The 22,939-nt window shown below is 47.8% G+C and overlaps 2 protein-coding genes across 11 annotated transcripts in view; one reads left to right on the top strand and one right to left on the bottom strand.

Moving 5' to 3' along the window:
* myo9aa (myosin IXAa) overlaps positions 1 to 18,169 on the bottom strand; it is a 341,249-nt gene extending 323,080 nt beyond the window's left edge. For all 10 annotated transcript variants that reach the window (XM_072492693.1, XM_072492695.1, XM_072492687.1 and 7 more), the window contains exon 1: positions 18,015 to 18,169. The gene's annotated coding sequence lies outside the window, so the exon portion shown is untranslated. The remainder of the gene's footprint in view (positions 1 to 18,014) is intronic.
* Positions 18,170 to 18,440: 271 nt separating this feature from the next.
* Positions 18,441 to 22,453, top strand: senp8 (SUMO peptidase family member, NEDD8 specific). Its single transcript, XM_072492697.1, has 2 exons — positions 18,441 to 18,582; positions 21,254 to 22,453. Exon 2 carries the CDS (start codon positions 21,318 to 21,320, stop codon positions 21,951 to 21,953), a length of 636 nt encoding a protein of 211 aa, XP_072348798.1. The 5' UTR covers positions 18,441 to 18,582; positions 21,254 to 21,317; the 3' UTR covers positions 21,954 to 22,453.
* Positions 22,454 to 22,939: the final 486 nt, after the last annotated feature.

Consider the following 22,939-nt stretch of genomic DNA (forward strand, 5'->3'; position numbering starts at 1 on the left):
TGAGGCACAGTTCATCCATGATGTAATAATGGTGGAGCAGGTAGAATGGTACAGAGGTGAAATGACTCACTCCAATCCTATGTTCCTAATTTTAAATGCTTTGCGCTTGTTACAACCAAATTAGTCTACATTTTAAATCCTGTAACTTTTTCCTTGGCCTGAAACAACTGTGTAATTATCCACTTTGTGATAACACTCTGCGGTGCCAGTCAACAAACATCCACTTTTATTTAGAACAAGAAATGCTACATTGAAGAAAGCTGTATATTTTCAATGGCTGCATTAACTAATAATGATTATTAATTATATAGCACTGGTAAGTATGCTTGCATCAAAGCTTTGTGTGTCAAAAACCATAACTCAACACGCTATGGGGTGTGGGTTGGGAGCAATCAAATCCAATGTGAATATTTTTCAGATAAAGAGGGATAGGAACAACTGACTCAGTTTCATCTCTTCTCAGGTAGTCCCTCGGGATTGCGGATGACTTGCTTCCACTACGATTCGATAGATTCTGAGGAGCGATGCTTGACAAGTTAAACGCACAATCTGCAGACTTTGCCACATGCAGTGCAGGCAGTGCTTGAAGACCTGATAGATGAGCTGGAAGACTTGTGCACTATTTCAGACACTTCAACTTCGCCTCTGTATATGCCCGATTAAGTCCCTCAATGTGTTTGGCGGCTTCCCAAATGAATATTACCCATTTTGGTCAGTCACAAGCCAGAGACTTCCAAGAGTCAGCAGGGATATTTGATTTCTTCACGGATGCTTTGAGAACATCACAAAAGCAATTGTTTTTTATTATTTTTAAAATTTTTATTTTAAGGGCAATTTAGCATGGCCAATCCACCTAAGCTGCACGTCTTTGGACTGTGGGAGGAAACCGGAGAACCCGGAGGAAACCCACGCAGACACGGGGAGAACGTGCAGACTCCGCACAGACAGTGACCCAGCGGGGAATCGAACCTGGGACCCTGGCGCTGTGAAACCACAGTGCTAGCAACTTGTGCTACCCCACAAAAGCAATTGTGTTGCCCTCCTCAGAAGTGAATGCCGCTGTCCAATTCAGGGTAGCAAAGTTGTTTTGGGAGTGTGGTATCAGGCAAACACACCTCAGGGCCCACCCAGCAGGACTGGTTTTGAGTGATTAACCCCTCACAGGTGTGCTTGGGACAGGACGCTGCTGTTGGATTTCCTTTCTTGCCACCGATTTGGATGAAATTGCAAAGGCACCGCTAGTGGTACTTCTCCGGTGCTTTGAGGTGCCTGCAATAGGCTGTTGAAGTCTCTGAAGCATACAGGAGGAGAGAGATCACTGCTGCCCAGTAAACATCATCTTAGTTGCAGGTTTGAGATCCTGGTCCTCAAATGCTCACTCAGCTTCACTGTGCGCTGCCCAATATAGAACTGTGTCACACAGCACAGGGAGGTCCCAGATTCCAGCCTTCGCCTGAGTTAAGTGAACACAGCCAGCAGTGTCAAAATTGGCTTCAGTGTCTCTGTCCATGAAATGGTAAACTCATCCAGAATTTCTAGCTAAATATATTTCCGGTAATTCCTAGTGGAAATCAGCAACAAATAATTGGATTGATATAATGATCTTCACAAGTTGAAAGATGTTTTAGATGAATACGGGGTCACATTAGGGTGTAATACCCCGACAGCTAAACAATTTGTCAGTATTCCTTGCGGAGCACCCTTACGAAGTACCAGCAAGAATGTTGGTATCTGTGGGACTGCAACAATGCATAAGTTACAGAGCAGAGGTTAGAAAATTGATGAGAAAAGAAGTGAGAATATTTCATCAATTGAACAGTTCAACTTTGTATTTCAACAACCTGTAAATCACTGAAGTCTATCTCTGAGCAATTTCGCCAGGTTTAATATCATGAGCACTGAGTGCTGAATTTGGTGCATTTGAGTGCTATAGTGAGAGTTTGGTGACTGAGGGAGTTAGGTGAGGAGGGAGCAAGGTGCTCTTTTCATTTCGTTTCCTACATTTCCGCAAAGAGTGAGAAGGGAGCCAGGAGTTTACAGAGAGTGCAGCTGACTGGGAGCAGAGTCGGAGGGCGGAGGTCCAGTTGGTCCACAGGGCAGTTATATTCTGTAAGGTAAGAGGGGATGGAGGCTAGGCCAGTTGCATGCTCCTCCTGTAGGATGTGGGTGGTGAGGGATACCACCGGTGTCCCCGCTGACTGTACCTGCGGGAAGTGCACCCAACTCCAGCTCCTCAAAGACAATGTTAGGGAACTGGAGCTGAAGCTGAATGAACTTCGGATCATCCGGGAGACAGAGGGGGTGATAGAGAAGAGTTACAGGGAGGTAACCACACCCAAGGTACAGGACAACAATAGCTGGGTTACAGTCAGGGGAAAGAAAACAAGCAGGCAGACAGTGCAGGGATCTCTCGTGGCCGTTTCCCTTCAAAACAAGTATACCATTTTGGATGCTGTTGGGTGGGATGACCTACCTGGGGGAATGCCCTAGCGGCCAGGTCTCTGGCATGGAGTCTGGCTCTGGGGCTCAGAAGGGAAGGGGGGAGAATATAAAAGCAATAGTAGTACGAGATTCAATGGTTAGGGGAATAGATAGGAGATTCTGTGGTCGCGAGCGAGACTCCCGGAAGGTATGTTGCCTCCCGGGTGTCAGGGCCAGGGATGTCTCGGATCGTGTCTTCAGGATCCTTAAGGGGGAGGGGGAGCAGCCAGAAGTCGTGGTACACATTGGTACCAACGACATAGGTAGGAAAAGGGGTGTGGAGGTAATAAACAAGTTTAGGGAGTTAGGCTGGAAGTTAAAAGCCAGGACAGACAGAGTTGTCATCTCTGGTTTGTTGCCGGTGCCACGTGATAGCGAGGCTAGGAATAGGGAGAGAGTGCAGTTGAACACGTGGCTGCAGGAATGGTGTAGGTGGGAGGGCTTCAGGTATTTGGATAATTGGAGCGCATTCTGGGGAAGGTGGGACCTGTACAAGCAGGATGGGTTGCATCTGAACCAGAGGGGCACCAATATCCTGGGAGGGAGGTTTTCTAGTACTCTTCGGGAGGGTTTAAACTAATTTGGCAGGGGAATGGGAACCGGATTTGTAGTCCAGCAACTAACGTAGCCGATATTCAGGACGCCAAAGCATGTGGTGAGGCAGTGGGGAAGGGAACACTGACAAAGGAGAGTACTTGCAGGCACGGAGATGGGTTGAAGTGTGTATACTTCAACGCAAGAAGCATCAGGAATAAGGTGGGTGAACTTAAGGCATGGATCGGTACTTGGGACTACGATGTGGTGGCCATCACGGAAACTTGGATAGAAGAGGGGCAGAAATGGTTGTTGGAGGTCCCTGGTTATAGATGTTTCAATAAGATTAGGGAGGGTGGTAAAAGAGGTGGGGGGGGGGGGGGGGGGGCATTGTTAATTAGAGATAGTATAACAGCTTCAGAAAGGCAGTTCGAGGAGTATCTGCCTACTGAGGTAGTATGGGTTGAAGTCAGAAATAGGAAAGGAGCAGTCACCTTGTTAGTTTTCTATAGGCCCAATAGTAGCAGAGATGTGGAGGAACAGATTGGGAAACAGATTTTGGAAAGGTGCAGAAGTCACAGGGTAGTAGTCATGGGTGACTTCAACTTTCCAAATATTGAGTGGAAACTCTTTAGATCAAATAGTTTGGATGGGATGGTGTTTGTGCAGTGTGTCCAGGGAGCTTTTCGAACACAGTATGTAGATTGTCCGACCAGAGAGGAGGCCATATTGGATTTGGTACTTGGTAATGAACCAGGGCAAGTGATAGATTTGTTAGTGGGGGAGCATTTTGGAGATAGTGACCACAATTATGTGACTTTCACTTTAGTAATGGAGAGGGATAGGTGCGTGCAACAGGGCAAGGTTTACAATTGGGGGAAGTGTAAATACGATGTTGGCAGACAAGAATTGAAGTGCATAAGTTGGGAACATAGGCTGTAAGGGAAGGACACAAGTAAAATGTGGAACTTGTTCAAGGAACAGGTACTAAGTGTCCTTGATATGTATGTCCCGGTCAGGCAGGGAAGAGATGGTTGAGTGAGGGAACCATGGTTGACAAGAGAGGTTGAATGTCTTGTTAAGAGTAAGGAGACTTATGTAAGGCTGAGGACACAAGGTTCAGACAGGGCGTTGGAGGTATACAAGATAGCGAGGAGGGAACTGAATGAAGTAAGGGATTAGGAGGGCTAAGAGAGGGCATGAACCATCTTTGGCGGGTAGGATCAAGGAAAACCCCAAGCCCTTTTACACGTGAGAAATATATGAGAATGATTCGAGCGAGGGTAGGTCCGATCAAGGACAGTAGCGGGAGATCGTGTATTGAGTCTGAAGAGATAGGAGAGGTCTTGAACGAGTACTTTTCTTCTGTATTTACAAATGAGAGGGGCCATATTGTTGGAGAGGACAGTGTGAAACAGACTGGTAAGCTCGAGGAAATACTTGTTAGGAAGGAAGATGTGTTGGGCATTTTGAAAAACTTGAGGATAGACAAGTCCCCCAGGTCTGATGGGATATATCCAAGGATTCTATGGGAAGCAAGAGATGAAATTGCAGAGGCGTTGGCAATGATCTTTTCGTCCTCACTGTCAACAGGGGTGGTACCAGGGGATTGGAGAGTGGCGAATGTCGTGCCCCTGTTCAAAAAAGGGAATAGGCATAACCCTGGGAATTACAGGCCAGTTAGTCTTACTTCGGTGGTAGGCAAAGTCATGGAAAGGGTACTGAAGGATAGGATTTCTGAGCATCTGGAAAGATACTGCTTGATTAGGGATAGTCAGCACGGATTTGTGAGGGGTAGGTCTTGCCTTACAAGTCTTATTGAATTCTTTGAGGAGGTGACCAAGCATGTGGATGAAGGTAAAGCAGTGGATGTAGTGTACATGGATTTTAGTAAGGCATTTGATCAGGTTCCCCATGGTAGGCTTATGCAGAAAGTAAGGAGGCATGGGATAGTGGGAAATTTGGCCAGTTGGATAACAAACTGGCTAGCCGATAGAAGTCAGAGAGTGGTGGTGGATGGCAAATATTCAGCCTGGAGCCCAGTTACCAGTGGCGTACCGCAGGGATCAGTTCTGGGTCCTCTGCTGTTTGTGATTTTCATTAATGACTTGGATGAGGGAGTTGAAGGGTAGGTCAGTAAATTTGCAGACGTTACGAAGATTGGTGGAGTTGTGGATAGTGAGGAGGGCTGTTGTCGGCTGCAAAGAGACATAGATAGGATGCAGAGCTGGGCTGAGAAGTGGTAGATGGAGTTTAACCCTGAAAAGTGTGAGGTTGTCCATTTTGGAAGGACAAATATGAATGCGGAATACAGGGTTAACGGTAGAGTTCTTGGCAATGTGGAGGAGCAGAGAGATCTTGGGGTCGATGTTCATACATCTTTGAAAGTTGCCACTCAAGTGGATAGAGCTGTGAAGAAGGCCTATGGTGTGCTAGCGTTCATTAACAGAGGGATTGAATTTAAGAGCCGTGTGGTGATGATGCAGCTGTACAAAACTTTGGTAAGGCCACATTTGGAGTACTGTGTACAGTTCTGGTCGCCTCATTTTAGGAAGGACGTGGAAGCTTTGGAAAAGGTGCAAAGTAGATTTACCAGGATGTTGCCTGGAATGTAGAGTAGGTCTTACGAGGAAAGGTTGAGGGTGCTAGGCCTTTTCTCATTAGAACGGAGAAGGACGAGGGGCGACTTGATAGAGGTTTATAAGATGATCAGGGGAATAGATAGAGTAGACAGTCAGAGACTTTTTCCCCGGGTGGAACAAACTATCACAAGGGGACATAAATTTAAGGTGAATGGTGGAAGATATAGGGGGGATGTCAGAGGTAGTTTGTTTATCCAGAGAGTACTGGGGGCAAGGAATGCACTGCCTGTGGAAGTAGTTGAGTCGGAAACATTAGGGACCTTCAAGCAGCTATTGGATAGGTACATGGATTACGGTAGAATGATATAGTGTAGATTAATTTGTTCTTAAGGGCAGCACGGTAGCATTGTGGATAGCACAATTGCTTCCCAGCTCCAGGGTCCCAGGTTCGATTCCGGCTTGGGTCACTGTCTGTGCGGAGTCTGCACGTCCTCCCCGTGTGTGCACGTCCTCCCCGTGTATGCATGGGTTTCCTCCAGGTGCTCCGGTTTCCTCCCACAGTCCAAAGATGTGCAGGTTAGGTGGATTGGCCGTGATAAATTGCCCTTAGTGTCCAAAATTGCCCTTAGTATTGGGTGGGGTTGCTGGGTTGTGGGGATAGGGTGGAGGTGTTGACCTTGGGTAGGGTGCTCTTTCCAGGAGCCGGTGCAGACTCGATGGGCCGGGTGGCCTCCTTCGGCATTGTAAATTCTATGATAATCTATGATTAATCTAGGACAAAGGTTCGGCACAGCATCGTGGGCCGAAGGGCCTGTTCTGTGCTGTATTTTTCTATGTTCTGTGATGTCAATGTAGATCATAGAATCATCATAGAATTTACGGTGCAGGCGGAGGCCATTCCGCCCATCGAGTCTGCACCAGCCCTTGGAAAGAGCACCCTACTTAAGCCCACACCTCCACCCTATCCCCATAACCCAACCTAACCTTTTGTACACTATGGGGCAATTTAGCATGGCCAATCCACCTAACCTGCACATCTTTGGACTGTGGGAGGAAACCGGAGCACCCGGAGGAAACCCACGCAGACACGGCGAGAACGTGCAGACTCCACAGTCACCTGCAGCCGGAATTGAACCCGAGTCCCTGGAGCTGTGAGGCAACAGTGCTAACCTCTGTACTGGCGTGCCGCCTGCCAATTAAAAACAGTTACTCCAGGATCTGTTTTGAGAAAATAGCCCCTTTAACACCGTAACATGACTCACAAAGGGTTTAGCCAAAAATATCTTGTGTCACCTCTTGTGGTCACATATCTGAAATGCTGCTTATGAAGAAAATATAATATTGTGTCTGTTTTTTTCCAAAAACAGCATATTCATTAATTTGTTCACTGGCTGCTTCATTGCATGGTGAGAGATTACATCAGACATCTTACAGAATATGTTTATACTGCAACAACACAGATACAAGAATGCTCATGTACCTGCAGAATTCCATTCAATCCATAATGAAGAAGTAAAATAGTCAACATTCAGTCTAGTCCCACATAAAAATGCTTGCTTAGGCTTGTCATCAGGGTGCAATTTTAATAATGGACCTGTAACACAGCAAAAAAGTTAATACCTTCCAGAAAGAGGGAGGTTAGATTTAGATTTGTCAGGTGTACCATGATACAGTGAAAAGTATTGTTCTGCACACAGTCCAGATAGGTCGTTCCATGCATGAAAAACACAGGACATACGATAAATACACAATGTAAATACATAGACATCGGGTGAAGCATACGGAGTGTAGTGATACACAGTAGAGAAGATGATGTATGGAGAGATCAGTTCAGTCCATAAGAGGGCTATTCAGTAGCCTGGTAACAGCGGGGAAGAAGCTGTTTTTGAACCTGTCAGTGCGTGTCCTCAGACTTTTGTATCTTTTGCCCGATGGAAGAGGTTGGAAGAGAGAATAACCCAGGTGGGAGGGGTCTTTGATTATGCTGCCCTATTTCCCAAGGCAGCAAGAGGTGTAGACAGAGTCAATGGATGGGAGGTAGGTTTGTTTGATGGACTGGGCTGTGTTAACAACTCTGTGTAGTTTCTTACAGTCCTGGGCCGAGCAGTTCTCATACCAAGCTGTGATGCAGCCAGACAGAATGCTTTCTATGGTGCATCTGTAAAAATTGGTAAGAGTCAATGTGGACATGCCGAATTTCCTTAGTTTCCTGAGGAGGTAAAGGCGCTCTTGTGTTTTCTTGGTCCTGGCGTCGACTTGGGTGGACGCCAGGACCAAGAAAACACAAGAGCGCTTTTACCTCCTCAGGAAACGAAGGAAATTCACCTCGGCACCATTGATGCAAACAGGGGTGTGTACGACACTTCACTTCCTGAAGTCAATGACCAGCTCCTTAGTTTTGCTGACATTGAGAGAGAGATTGTTGCCAATGCACCTTGCCACTAGATTCTCTAACTCCTTCCTATACTCTGACTCGTCATTGTTTGAGACCCGACCTATTGCGGTCGTGTCATCAGAAAACCTGCAGATGGAGTTGGAGCCAAATTTTGCCACAGTCTAATAATAATAATCTTTATAGTCACAGGTAGGCTTACATTAACACTTCAATGAAGTTACTGTGAAAAGCCCCTAGTCTCCACACTCCGGCCCCTGTTCGGGTACAGGGAAGAATTCAGAATTTCCAAATTACCTAACAAATTACAGTTGTGTGTGTATAGGGAGTATAGTAGGGAGCTAAGTACCCAGCTTGTGGAACCCCAGTATTGAGGATTATCTTGGTGACGGTGTTTATCCTTACTAATTGTGGTAGGGGGGGTTGACAAAGAAAACCAATACCACAAACAAATTTTAAGATGAGAGAAGAATGTTGCACAAATGCTGAAAAATCCTAAGTCTTTGCCATAGGTCAAGAGGTAAAGGAGCTCATTTGGCATTTTAATCAAAAACACTTCTCAGAACCTAATCATAGATTTACACTCCATTAGATCGACACTCCATCTAATCTGGAGACTGCATGTTCCTCTTTTGCTTCATAAAGGGAAGGACTCAAAGCACTCACTGATGCAAGGAATAATCAAGTGATGGCATCCATTTGTTAAAGATCTCTTCTCGCAATTCAAGTGGTCACTCGCTTTCAACAAGTGGATAGAAATAGGGGAGGCTGTGCATGTCTGGAAATTATAAAAAGAGGGCAAACTTTATGAGAAAGGAAGTAATACTGGCATTTATACAGTGTCTGTCACAATCTCAGGATGCTCCAAAGCACTTGACAAGTACTTTTTGCAAGTGTAGGGCGGCACAGTGGTTAGCACTGCTGCCTCATGGCACCGAGGACCCGGGTTCGATCCCAGCCCCAGGTCATTGTCCATGTGGAGTTTGCACATTCTCCCCATGTCTGCATGGGTCTCACCCCCACAACCCAAAGATGTGCAGGGTAGGTGGATTGGCCACGCTAAATTGCCCCGGAAATTTATTTTTTCCAAATGTAACCATTGTTGTATTGTAGGAAATCCTGTAGCCAATCGGCACGCAGTGAACTCCCATAAAATACAATATAATAATGACCAGATCATCTATTTTTTGATGATATCAGTTGAAGGAAGAATATTGGCCACACATCAGGGTCACCCTGCTCGTCTTCAAAATGGTGTCATGGGATCGTTTACATCTACCTGAGAGAGTTTGGGCCTCAGTAATCCCTCATCTAAAACACAACAACAATGCAGCACTCCCTCAGTGCTGCACTGCAGTCCAATTAGATTTTTATGCTCAAGTTTCTGGAATGGAACTTGAACCCACATCCTTCTGACTCAGAGATGGTGTGCTATCTACTGGCCACTGAAATGGGTGTGCTACCTACTGACCACAGCTGCATCTGAAGCATCAAGTTATGGACGGCAATGACCTAAAGGATCTGACAGCAAGTAACGGAAACCTACAAATTAGAGACTGCTTTAACTTGAGGGGAAAAAAGTTCAATTAGTTTAACAAGCAAAAACAAACATAAAACTAAAACAACTGGGAAAAAGTAATAACGGTACAATAAACAGAAAATAAATCCAAAACACCTTTGAATCATAAGAGCACATTACGTACATAGATTTTACATCACAGAAACAAGCCACTCCGTTAACTGGTAGTCAATGCTCGTGTTTCTGCTCAACATGGGCCTCCTATGATTTTTATTTCATCTCATCCTATCAATATATCCTGATATTCCTTATGTATGTATCCAGCTTCCCTTTCCATGCTACTAGCCTCAAACCAATCCATTTGCTTGCGAGGTCCATATTCCCACTATTGAGTTAAAAAGTTCCTCAACTTTTTATTTGATTTATTAATGACTATTTTATGTTTACAGCTGCTCAATGTGGACTCCTCCACAAGTGGGAGCATCTTCTCTCGGTCTACCCACATAAGGTCTTTATCGGGTCATCTCGGTCTTTTCTTTGCCAGAGGAATAGAGCTTCACCCAGCATATTCAGATAGGTACCCTCTCTGTTCTGGTATCATCCGAAATAAATCTTGTTTCACTTTCCTTAGTGCTTCTATAATCAATATTAATGTAAGTGGCACATGTGGAATTAGATTAGGCAGAAAATAAATGTTTGTTCCTAGATTAAGTAAAGGAATTTCTGCTTCCAGAACAAAAAGAACTAGAGTTAAAACATCATGCAACAATACCATCTATCATTAAAATACAAGCATAAAATTAACTACCCGATGAGAAGAAAATCAATCATTTAATATAATTTGAACACAAGACTGTTTTACTATTGGGCAGCCAACATTCAAAGATATGGTTGTGGTTTAGCGATCCCAGCTCCATATGGGGACAAATGGAAACAAGCTCTTGCATGGCTTCTAGTCTTCGCACAATACTTACTGCAACATTGCCTCCCCCCCTCCCGTTAGAATTTCCTTGAATCCAGTGGTGGCCTCCTCTCTCCACCCCCTCCCCCGGGGATTTACAAGCAGTTCAGGCAACATTACAAGCCCCGCTCTCTGTGTTTGCTAGCCCCCCATCTGCAATAACCATCTTTTCCTACCAGCTGGTTTGGACTCGATGTTTAAAGCTTGTGAGGGGAAGAATCTCCATAGGTTTGGGCTCCTATTCGTGGAGGGGAGATTTGCTAGTTTTAAGATGTTGGCTCAGAAATTCCAACTGCCTGGTTCTAGTCTTTTCAGGTATTTTCAAACGTGTGATTTTTCATGCAAGGCTTTCCCCTCCTTTCCTTTGGCTCCACCCTCTTACCTGTTGAAGATGGTTTTAACTCTGGCTAGGCCGGATGGGGGTCTTTCGCGAACATATATGGCCAGACCCTTTCGATGGATTTCACCTCATTGTGTGAGGTTAAGACAAAATGGGAGGGCAAATTGGCTCCGTTCTTAACGTTGAGGTGTGGAGTGCCGCCCTCCACAGGGTCAAGTCCACGTCTTCATGTGCTTGGCCGAGCTTGATTCAATTTAAGGTCTTACACAGGACACACTGACCAGAGCTAAGATGAGAGGTGACTTCTCCGGGGTTGAGGATAAGTGTGAGCACTGCTCTCGGGGCTGGTTAATCATACACGTGTTCTGGCCCTGTCCCAAGTTGGTAAGCTTTTGGGCCTCCTTCTTTAACACCTTCGATGGAGGGCTTCTACTTGAGATGGCAACCATTCATTTCCTTTTTTGAGTTAGTCACCATCAGCTGTTAGGGAGTTTAGTTTAGTTTTCTGTGTTAGAGTTAAGGTGTGTTTTGGGGTTATTTTCTTTGTTTCGCTCTTATCTCGTTTCTATTAGTTTTGATTATTTCGGGTGGTTTTGTTAAATGTGAATTTTTTAATTAATTTTTTTAAAGAATAAAATCTCAACAGAATATTGTGTGACTTATTTACTGTACAGGAACTAATACATCACAGGAGAATTCATACCCAAGCCAAAATATTTACTACTGTACCAATATTCTTCCCGTCTGCTACTTGCTGTCCATCGCCGCAAATTGCAAATTGCACCCACTCATGAAGGTCAACTTCTTCTGATGTTCCAGAATTCAAAATGGTTACTCCAGATACAACCCACATTTGGAGGATAAAGGTTTACAATTGTACAGCTGGATGCTTTGCCAGAGCCCAAGTAGGCATTGTACAAATATTATGCACACATATTCCCTCACAGTGGGAGGCAGTGGCGTAGTGGTATTCTCCCTGGACTAGTAATCCAGAGACCCAGAGTCATGTTTTTGGACCTGGGTTTCAATCCCGCCATGGCAGATAGTGAAATTTGACTTCAATAAAAGTCTGGAATTAAAAAAGTCTAAAGGTGACCATGAAACCATTGTTAATTGTCATAAAAACCCATCTGGAGGGCAGCACGGTGGCACAGTGGTTAGCATTGCTGCCTACGATGCTGAGGACCCGGGTTCGAATCCCAGCCCTGGGTCACTGTCCGTGTGGAGTTTGTACGTTCTCCCCGTGTCTGTGTGGGTTTCACCCCCACAACCCAAAGATGTGCAGGCTAGGTGGATGGGCCACTCTAAATTGCCCCTTAATTGGAAAAAATAATTGGGTACTCTAAATTTTAAAAATATAAAAACCTATCTGGTTCACTAATGTCTTTTAGGGAAGGAAATCTGTTGTCTGGCCTACATGCGACTCCAAATCCACAGCAATGGGGTTGACTCTTAAATGCCCTCAAGGATGGGCAAGAACTGCTGGCCAGCCAGCAACGCCAACATCCCATGAACAAATTCTTTAAAAACTTCCTAAGAAATGGATGATCTTTCACTTAGCAATTTTAAATATGGTTTATATCAAGCAGCAATATCTGATGGCATAGGCAGAGTACAGGAGCACAATTTCAAAACCTCATATATTATGCCATGCTAAAACCTTACACAATATTGGAAGAGGGCAAGTACATTTACCTTGCCCAAAACTGGTATATACTGCTGGCAGTCATCTCCCCAGTCTGAATACAGTAAAGCTCACTTTCCAAAAGGCTAATAAAGGGTTACACTATCCATAGTGTGGACTGAATAATGGTGTGTAGACTGAATAATTTATACTTAACAGTAATGCAGAAACAGCATTCAATTCAGGTTCAACACATTAAGTTTCTTCCATCCATCTCCTCCACAATATATATTAGGTTATTAGTTTACTCAGTTGGTAGCTCTCTCTCACCTCTGAATCAGATAGGTTCAAGGCCCATCGAGGGCTCAGTACAAAAATCAAGACTGACACTCAAGTGCAGTATTGAGAGAGAGCTAAATTGTCACGGTACTGTTTTCTTGATGAGACAGGTGACCTCATCTCAGATGGATGTAAGGCGGCAATATTTAGAAGAGTAGAGGAGTCCTGCTTGGTGTCCAGGTCAATATTCATCCCTCAATCAGGATCACAAAAGCAGATTATCTAAACACTATCATATTGCTATTTATGCGAGCTTGCTGTGCATACATAGGTAGTCAAGCTTTCTACATTACAATAGTGACTACATTTCAAAAGCACTTCATCAGCTGTAAAGCACTTTGGGACATTCTGCGGTTGTGATGGGTGTGATTGATTTTCCTTCATCTATTTTTATTCCAAATAAAGTATGCAATGGAACATTAACTCTGGCACTGGAAGCAACAAAAATTAAACAGCCCGAATACAGTATATGCATAATTCCATTCTCAGCTTCTGATGTACACAGTCTCCAATTAAAGCACATGCATTAAAAACACCCCAGTCTTTGAATGAAGCGAATATAGTGCCTGTATGTATCCAGTCTCTAAACAAAGCATACAGTCTCAGCATCCCAAAATTAGAATCAAGCACATATCATGACAACCCAGAGTGGGTAAAATGTTTGTACCAACAATCCCAGTCTATGGATACAGCAACAGCAACCATTGCAGAATTGAAATGCAATACAATACCTTCTGAAAAATTAAGACCATCTCCCAATTTCATGCAGTCTGCAAATTGATTCTATACAATATATAAATTATATATAAATGTACACAAATGCACGCTGTTGACTGTCTATACATTGAAACATCCATCTTCCAATCTGTAAAAACATCCACCTTCCGGTCACCCTTCCGATAGGTCTGACAATCCCCAGAAGGATACTAATAGGAGTATTGAAATTAGGAGCACGATAGCAGAATCTGTGGTTCTAGATTCCCCAACCAGGGAAAATATCCTCCCTGCATCTAGCCTGTCCAGCCCCAACAGGATTGTACACATTATTAATAAAGATGAGAACTACATGGGGGCGGACGAGGAGAAAATACATGAGGTACCAAACCTCTCAAACACAATTTTCCCAGGAAATTCCCCACGGGCAATGTAAGCACCCAACAGGTAAATCCAATTTTAAAGCTTCACAGTATTTGCATATGACAGGAAAGACCGAGTGAAACAGAAAAAGTTTTGCTGCTAAATCCTGGGAATAGCAGCTGCACACATGTGTATTCTACATGGCATAACAATACGCACACTCATTGGTACTTACACAGTTGTTCTGATAAGCACCTAGCTAGCCAAAGTCAAATAGAGGCATATTTGTTGTACTTTCTTTCATACTTCGATATCAAAGGGTAACTTAATTTGTTCAAGCTAACAGACCTAACTGACACCGACAACAATTTCAGCTTTGAACAACTTTGAATCAGAATTTTACAGTGCACGGTCCATCAAGATTGCCACTGTGTTTTTCTTCACATTTGCCATCTAAACAAAGCTTTCTTTCCTGCTCACTTTCATATGTTTCATTATTCCTCATTTCCATTTAGTTCCATTTTAATAGAACGTGGCATCATCAACTTGAGGCAGAGAATTCCACATATTAACCAATCTGTCCCAAGATCTTTTTTTCCAAAAAGCTTTCCCTTCAAATCTTCTTGTAATTACCTAAACTTTGTGCTCTCTTGTCATCATCTTAATGACCAATGGGAGCAAAATTACTATAATCTTTATTACTGAATAGTTCTATCAAGTCAACCTGTCATCTTCCCAACTTACACAAGAAAACACAGAATTTCTCAAATCTCTTCACAACTGTATATAATCTCTTTTCTCCAACACATACCCCCCTTAAAACCAATGTTTTTAACCAAGCTTTTGGTTGCCTTATGTGACTTAGTATAAAATTGTGTTTGACAGCACACCTGTAAAGTGCATTGGGGTGTTTTATTATGTTAAAGATGCTACAGAGGTGGGCAGCACTGTGGTGCAGTGGTAGCACTGCAGTCTCACGGCGCCGAGGTCCCAGGTTCGATCCCGGCTCTGGGTCACTGTCCGTGTGGAGTTTGCACATTCTCTCCATGTTTGCGTGGGTTTCGCCCCCACAACCCAAAGATGTGCAGGCTATGTGGATTGAACACGCTCAATTGCCCTTAAATTGGAAAAAATGAATTGGATACTCTAAATTTATATTTAAAAAAAGATGCTACAGAAATGTAGGATCCTGTTAATCCATCTCAAATTGCTCTCATGATCAACACAATCTCAGTACAATTCAAAATCCTCTCTCCAGACACAACCTACATTTGGGACGGCTGGGTATGTTTAAATTGAGGACAGTCTTTGATAATTTCACACTACAATTCTCCAAAGGTTTGCTGACAGAGATGTTTGCTGACAGCAAAGAGTTCCTTAGTAATTTTAGAATTGGGCTACATTTTCAAAGCAGATTCAAATGAAGATTTACTACCACATAAGATACTGTTGGATGACAGCCTTAGTATCTTTCCTACAAATTACATTGCTTTCAACCTTCAAATAAAAAATCCCCATACACATTAAGCTAAGTAGATGCTTGAAACACAATGTCTTGCAGTAGAAGTCCATTTTGAATTTGCCGAACAAGCTAAGAAATTTCAATGTGCCTTGATAAAAAGATCTTAAGTGTAAATATAAAACCACCTGCTACACAGGCTGCGGTTGCATTTATTTCAAGCCAATTCCACCCCCCACCCCCCACAAATTGCAAAGAGACAGCCCCATCTCTCTCACCTCCTACTTCTTTGCAGGTAGACTTGCAACTCAAAAACAACAAAATATATATTGCATTTCAATCATATTTTGCTTTCAATGTAATTCCTTCAACTGACAACTTCCTTGAGCACAACACACAGCTATAATTTAAGATGAGATCAGATTATGTTAAATCAAAAGCAGTGCTAATTAAATTGAAGTGACTTTGCGAAGCTGCATCATGAGTCATACTATGTTGTACTATCACAGACTGTTGCTGGCATGGATACACTGGATATTTGTCACTGGTATTATGTGGTGCTCTTCTTTACTATAGCGCTGGTAACAGCACAGGTACTCCAGCTGCTACATGCACAACAAGAATACTCCAACTCAAGGTGCAAATTTGGACAACTTGCTTTTGTCATCACACCTTTAACAATTGAAATCATCTCCAGGTACCACACAGAAACATGATCAGACAAAAACTGACTCTGGCACAAAGGAGGAGTTACCACGAGTCATTCTTGGGTGCAGATGTGCACAATTGGCATGGACAGTCCCAGAAAGCAAGGGACGGTTCGCACAGTCCAGAAGGACAGGGAAGGGGCGGCCACTGTGCCCCGTCCTGACACAATTGACAGAAACTGTGCTATAAAGTAATGGGCACAGGTTCACACAAGCAATCCCAATGTACAGATGCACCGACAGACACAGGCTGTGCCAGGTAGAGAGAAGTCCGTATGGACCTCAGGGAGACAGATGCCCACCATGGGGACAAACTGTCCCAGGTACAGGAATGTCCATGTGGGGCACAGACCGTACCAGGTACAGAGATGTCCCTGTGGGTGGGGGTCACAGACCGCCCCGGGGACAGAGATGTCCCTGGGGGGGGGGGGGGGCAGACCGCCCCGGGTAGAGATTTCCCTGTGGGGCACAGACTGCGCGGGTACAGAGATGTCCCTGTCGGTGGGGGACACAGACTTCCCCAGGGACAGAGATGTCCCTGTGGGTGGAGGGACAAAGACCGCCCCAGGGACAGAGATGTCCCTGTGGGTGGAGGGACAAGACCGCCCCAAGGGGGGTACGGAGATGACCCTGTGGTTGAGGGACACAGACCGCCCCAAGGGTGTACAGAGGTGTCCTGTGGGTGAGGGACACAGACCACCCCGGGGACAGGGATGTCACTGTCGGTGAGGGACACAGACCACCGAGCGGGGTACAGAGATGTCCCTGTGGGTGAGCGACACAGACCATTCAGGGGGGACAGAGATGTCCCTGTGGGTGAGAGGCACAGACCCCCCCGGGGGGGAGACAGAGATGTCCCTGTGGGTGAGGGACACAGACCTTTCGGGTAGGACAGAGATGTCCCTGTGGGTGACGGACACAGACCGCCCGGGGGGACGGGGACGGGGGGGACAGAGATGTCCCTGTGGGTGAGGGGCACAGACCGCCCGGAGAGGACAGAGATGTCCCTGTGGGTGAGGGACACAGACCACCCGGGGGGGACAGAGATGTCCCTGTGGGTGAGGAGCACAGACCACCCGGGGGGGGGACAGAGATGTCCCTGTGGGTGAGGGACACAGACCGCCCAGGGGGGACAGAGATGTCCCTGTGGGTGAGGGACGCAGACCGTTTGGGGGGGGGGGGGGAGACAGAGATGTCCCTGTGGGGGAGGGACACAGACCGCCCGGGGGGGACAGAGATGTACCTGTGGGTGAGGGACACAGACCATTCGGGGGGGGGACAGAGATGTCCCTGTGGGTGAGGGACACAGGCCGCCCGGGGGGGGGGACAGAGATGTCCCTGTGGGTGAGGGACACAGGCCGCCCGGGGGGGACGACAGAGATGTCCCTGTGGGTGAGGGACACTGACCGCCCGGGGGGGGACAGAGATGTCCCTGTGGGTGAGGGACACTGACCGTTCGGGGGGGGGACAGAGATGTCCCTGTGGGTGAGGGACACAGACCGCCCAGGGGGGGACAGAGATGTCCCTGTGGGTGAGGGACACAGACTGCCCGGGGGGGGGGGGGACAGAGATGTCCCTGTGGGTGAGGGACACAGACCGCCCAGGGGGGACAGAGATGTCCCTGTGGGTGAGGGACACAGACCGCCCGGGGGGGGGGGAACAGAGATGTCCCTGTGGGTGAGGGACACTGACCGCCCGGGGGGGGGACAGAGATGTCCCTGTGGGTGAGGGACACAGACCGTTCGGGGGGGGGGGGGACAGAGATGTCCCTGTGGGTGAGGGACACAGACCGTTCGGGGGGGGGGGGGACAGAGATGTCCCTGGGGGTGAGGGACACAGACCGCCCGGGGGGGGGGGACAGAGATGTCCCTGTGGGTGAGGGACACAGGCCGCCCGGGGGGGGGGCGCGGGCTGGCGGGCGCGAGCCGGGTGGGTGAGCCGCCGCCGAGATTGCGGGAGGGAGGCGATCCCGGGCTCGGAGGGACTGACGGGCTCTCACCTCCCTCGGCAGGGCTGGCGGGCCCTCGGTGCGGATCGCGCCTCCTCCTCCTCCTGCTGCTGCTGCTGCTGCTGCTGCTGCCGGCGGCTCGGACCCGCTGCCGCTCCGTCTCTGACTCGCGGATCTTCCGTTTGGCACGAGCCAGCCGCCCTGCCGCGCATGCGCTGCCGCCGCCGACTGGAGGGGAGTGGAGCCGCGAGCCGCTGCGCACGCGCGGTAACCGGGGAGCCGCGCGCCGGGTCCGCACCGCCACCTGCCGGCGCGAGGCAGCTCCTCCCCCCCAAACACCCACCGGGCGCCACGCACCAGCTCCTCCCCGGGGCCAAGCTCCGCCCCTCGGCGCCAGGATCCTCCCCGCGGGGCTAGCACCTCCCCTCGAAACCAAGCCCCGCCCCGTGATACCAGGCTCCTCCTGCCCGCGTCGACGGCTCCACCCCCCCGGGGCAAAGCCCCTCCCCCGGCACCAGGCGGCTGTCTGCAGCGCGCGCCAACGTGAGGCGGCGGGTCTGCGTCTCGGCGGCACGCGGAGCCTGCGGCCGGGTCAGGCGGGGCGGCCACAGACCGTCAGGTAAAATCCACCGGCGGCGGGGGGTCACTATTGGCCTGGGCAATGAGGGTCGGGGAACTCGCGGCAGCTTCCTCAGCGGCCGGATTGACGGTTAGCTGTCCATCAAACACTCCGGGGCGGGGCTGTGCAGCCTGTCACTGAGCTGTCAATCAGTGCAGGGGCGGGGCTTTGCAGCCTGTCACAGCTGTCAATCAGTGCAGGGGCGGGGCTGTGCAGCATCACAGCTGTCAATCAGTGCAGGGGGCGGGGCTGTGCAGCATCAGCTGTCAATCTGCAGGGGGCGGGGCGGTGCAGCATCAGAGCTGTCAATCAGTGCAGGGGGCGGGGCTGCGCAGCATGTCACAGCTGTCATTCAGAGCAGGGGTGGGGCTGTGCAGCTGTCAATCAGTGCAGGGGTGGGGCTGGGCAGCTGTCAATCACCACAGAGGGCGCGACTCTGCTGCCTGTCGAGCTGTCAATCAGTGCAGGAGGAGGGGCCATGTGGCTGTCAATCAGTAGGGGGCGGGACTATGCAACCTGTCATAGCTATCAATCAGTGCAGGGGGTGGGGCAATGCAGCCTGTCAATCAGTGCTAGGCTGCCTGTCACAGCTGTCAATCAATGCAGGTGGTGGGGCTCTGCAGCCTGTCACTGAGCTGTCAATCATGGCGGGAGGTGGAGCTATGCTGCCTGTCACTGAGCTGTCAATCAGGGCAGGAGGCGGGGCTCTTGTCTGTCACTGAGCTGTCAATCAGTGCAGGGGGCGGGGCTATGCTGCCTGTCACTGAGCTGTCAATCAGTGCAGGGGGCGGGGCTATGCTGCCTGTCACTGAGCTGTTGATCAGGGCAGGAGGTGGGGCTCTGCTGCCTGTCACTGAGCTGTCAATCAGGGCAGGAGGTGGGGCTGTGCTGCCTGTCACACCTGTCAATCAGGGCAGGAGGTGGGACTCTGCTGCCCATCACTGAGCTGTCAATCAGGGCAGGAGGCAGGGCTGTGCTGCCTGTCACACCTGTCAATCAGGGCAGGAGGTGGGGCTCTGCTGCCTGTCACTGAGCTGTCAATCAGGGCAGGAGGCGGGGCTGTGCTGCCTGTAACACCTGTCAATCAGGGCAGGAGGTGGGGCTCTGCTGCCTGTCACTGAGCTGTCAATCAGGGCAGGAGGTGGGGCTCTGCTGCCTGTCACTGAGCTGTCAATCTGTGTTTGCTCTCCCTCGGGTTACAGTGACATTTAGTAGCAAAGTTCAAAATAATGAAAGGTTTTGACAAGTAAGAATGTCCTGCCTGGAAGGATGGTGAAAGCAGATTCAATAGTGACTCTGGGAGGACATTTTTTTATTCATTCATAGGACATGAGTGTTGCTGGCTAGGCCAGCATTTATTGTCCATCCCTAATTGCCCGTGAGAAGGTGATGACGCAGAGACAGTGAAGCAATAACAACAGCATATTTACATGGTGCCTCATGTAATGAATGTCCTAAGGCTCGTCACAGGATCATTATCAAACAAAGATACTGGGCCACTTAAGGGGAAATTAAATCAGATGACCAAAAGCTTAGTCATGGCGAGAGGATTCGAGAATTGTCCTAGAGGGGGAAAGAGAGGCAGCGAGTTTAGGGTGGGAATTCCAGCTCTTGGAGCTCAAGAAACTGAAGGCATAGCCTCCAATGGTGGAACAATTATGACTGGGGATGTACAAGAGAACAGAATCAGAGATATCTCGGAGTTGTGGGGCTGGAGGAGATTAGAGAGATCATGAGGGGCGAGGTTAGGAGTGGGCGTCACGGTAGCACAGTGGTTCGCAATATTACTTCACAGCGCCAGGGACCCGGGTTTGATTCCCGGCTTGGGTCACTGTCTGTTCGGAGTCTGCACGTTCTCCCCGTGTCTGCGTGGGTTTCCTCCGGGGGCTCCGGTTTCCTCAAGTCCCGAAAGATGTGCTGTTAGGTGATTTGGACATTCTGAATTCTCCCTCCGTGTACCCGAACAGGCGCCAGAGTGTGGCGACTAGGGGCTTTTCACAATAACTTCATTGCAGTGTTAGTTAAGCCTACTTGTGACAATAATAAAGATTATTATTATGACCAGGAGCTGGTGAAAGTCAACAAGCACAGGGGTGACAGGGAACGGGACTTGCTGTGAAGACACGGGCTGCGGAGTTTTAGATTTTATCTCGATTTTACACTGTATAGAATGTGGGAGACTAGCCAGGAGTGTGCTGGGATTGTCAGATCCCGAGGTAACAAAGTTGTGGATGTGAGTTTCAGCAGCACATGAGCTGACAGAGACGCAAAGTTGAGCGATGCTACAGAGGTGGAATATGACAGTCTGCGTAACGGCGCAAATCTGAGGTTGCTGCTCATCACAGCATCAGATGTGGCATCAAAGTTGCAAACAGACTGACTAAATTTCAGACTATTGCCGGGGGCGGGAAACGTCCAATTCAGGATGCGTGCAGCTGGGAGTGGAACTCCGCTGACGGTGCTGCGCTCCCCCATTACTGCACCGGAGTCTTGACCCTCGATTGCCGCCCTGTGTTCTTCTTCCCAGTCTCCACCCTTTCACTCACACAAAACCTAGTACATTTCTAACTTGCCCTATTTCTGACGAAGGATCACCCAGGCCCGAAACTTTAACACGGTTTCTTTCTCCACTGTTGCTGAATACTCCCAGCCTTTTCTGCTTCTCTTTCAGACTTCCAGCATCCGCAGCATTTTGCTTTTGTGCCTAAAGTGTCTTCTTTGTTTGGAGGAACAGCATGGATCCAGTGATCCTCAGCTACCATGACAGTTTAGTGCGACGCTCCGATCTCTCGCTCCTCAACCCACCCAACTGGCTCAATGACCACATCATAGCGTTTGCTTTTGAGTACTTTGCCAATGAGCAGTACAAGGAGCTGTTGGACAGCGCATGCTTCATCAGCCCAGAGGTTACCCAATTTATCAAGTGCATGGCCAGCCAGGAGGAGCTGGCCATCTTTCTAGAGCCGCTGGCGCTGGCACAGAAAAGCTTGGTCTTCCTCGCAGTCAATGACAACTCTGTACAGGCAGCCGGCGGGTCCCACTGGAGCTTGCTGTTCTACAACAGAGATGGGAACTGCTTCAGCCACTATGATTCCTGCACCAATATGAATGCAAGCCATGCCCGGCAGATAGCCAGGAAGCTGCAACACTTCCTCGGAACCAAATCTGAAGTGCCCTTCGTCGAGGAGTCAGCGCCGGTCCAGAAGAACAGCTACGATTGTGGGATGTATGTGGTGTGCAATACAGAGGCTCTTTGCGAGCAGTACCTCAGGAGGGACCACAGGCCACCAGTGCTGGTCGTCACCCCAGCCTACATCACCCAGAAGAGAGTCAGCTGGAAAAGACTAATTGAACATTTGTCAAAGAAATGATTACCTCATTGTGTCTTCCTTGAGTAAATCTGTACCTTGATTTCAGGATGAGTTAGCTGGCTGTGACAAGATAGACCTTCAGTTTTATTAAAGAATGAATCACCTTTGCACGGTTGGGCTACTTTTCCAGGCTGGGGAATGAAGCTCAGGTGTACTTTGCATGTTGGGAGACACGTCACCTGTAAGAATACTGGGGAATCTCATTCCCCCCTATGCCTCCCACTTTCTCCGGGCCTTCTTTGTTGATACAGCACAGAGCTAAGTTCATGGAAGTACTTGCTATGACATCTGATCTAGAACATACCATAACGCCTTACATAAAACAATTTGATCCAGGTCTTCTGTGCTGCTAGGCTATTTGGGGAAGAGGATGATAGAATTAACAGCATCATATTCGCTACAGTACATTTCAAACAAGTATCCCGTTATTTGACAAAGTGTTATGGTGCTGTGCACCTCTTCCACTCATCTGTGACTGAATTATACTCAAGTGAAACAAACCTGACTTGTTCTGTTCATTGCTGCTTCTTTATGTGTTTTATTGGAATCTAAATTTTTTTTTACTAACGTCAGAATAGAAACTGAGTTAACGGCAGTATTGCAATCATTGTTTTGAAATAGTCTCCCTTCGGAGTCAACTCCAGTACTCACTCATTTCTTCCCAGGGCCTTTACATTTCCCTTGGGCATCCAAACCTCTTTCAATCCACAGGCTTTTAAAACTCAAAACTTGGTGTCATTGGTTGTTTCCTGATTTACCAGACTTTCTCTCTACTTTTAAACCATAAGACATAGGAGCAGAATTAGGCCACTTGGCCCATCAAGTCTGCTCCGCCATTCAATCATGGCTGATATTTTTCTCATCCCCATTCTCCTGCCTTCTCCCCATAACCCATGATCCCCTTATTAATCAAAAACCTATCTATCTCTGTCTTAAAGACACTCAGTGATTTGGCCTCCACAGCCTTCTGCGGCAAAGAGTTCCAC

The sequence above is a fragment of the Scyliorhinus torazame genome, chromosome 30 (assembly GCF_047496885.1).
Source record: "Scyliorhinus torazame isolate Kashiwa2021f chromosome 30, sScyTor2.1, whole genome shotgun sequence".
In the NCBI taxonomy this organism is placed as follows: Eukaryota; Metazoa; Chordata; class Chondrichthyes; order Carcharhiniformes; family Scyliorhinidae; genus Scyliorhinus; species Scyliorhinus torazame.

What these genes read in the sequence shown, in the direction of transcription:
- senp8 (XM_072492697.1), top strand. Translation starts at nt 21,318, where the DNA reads ATGGATCCAGTGATCCTCAGCTACCATGACAGTTTAGTGCGACGCTCC.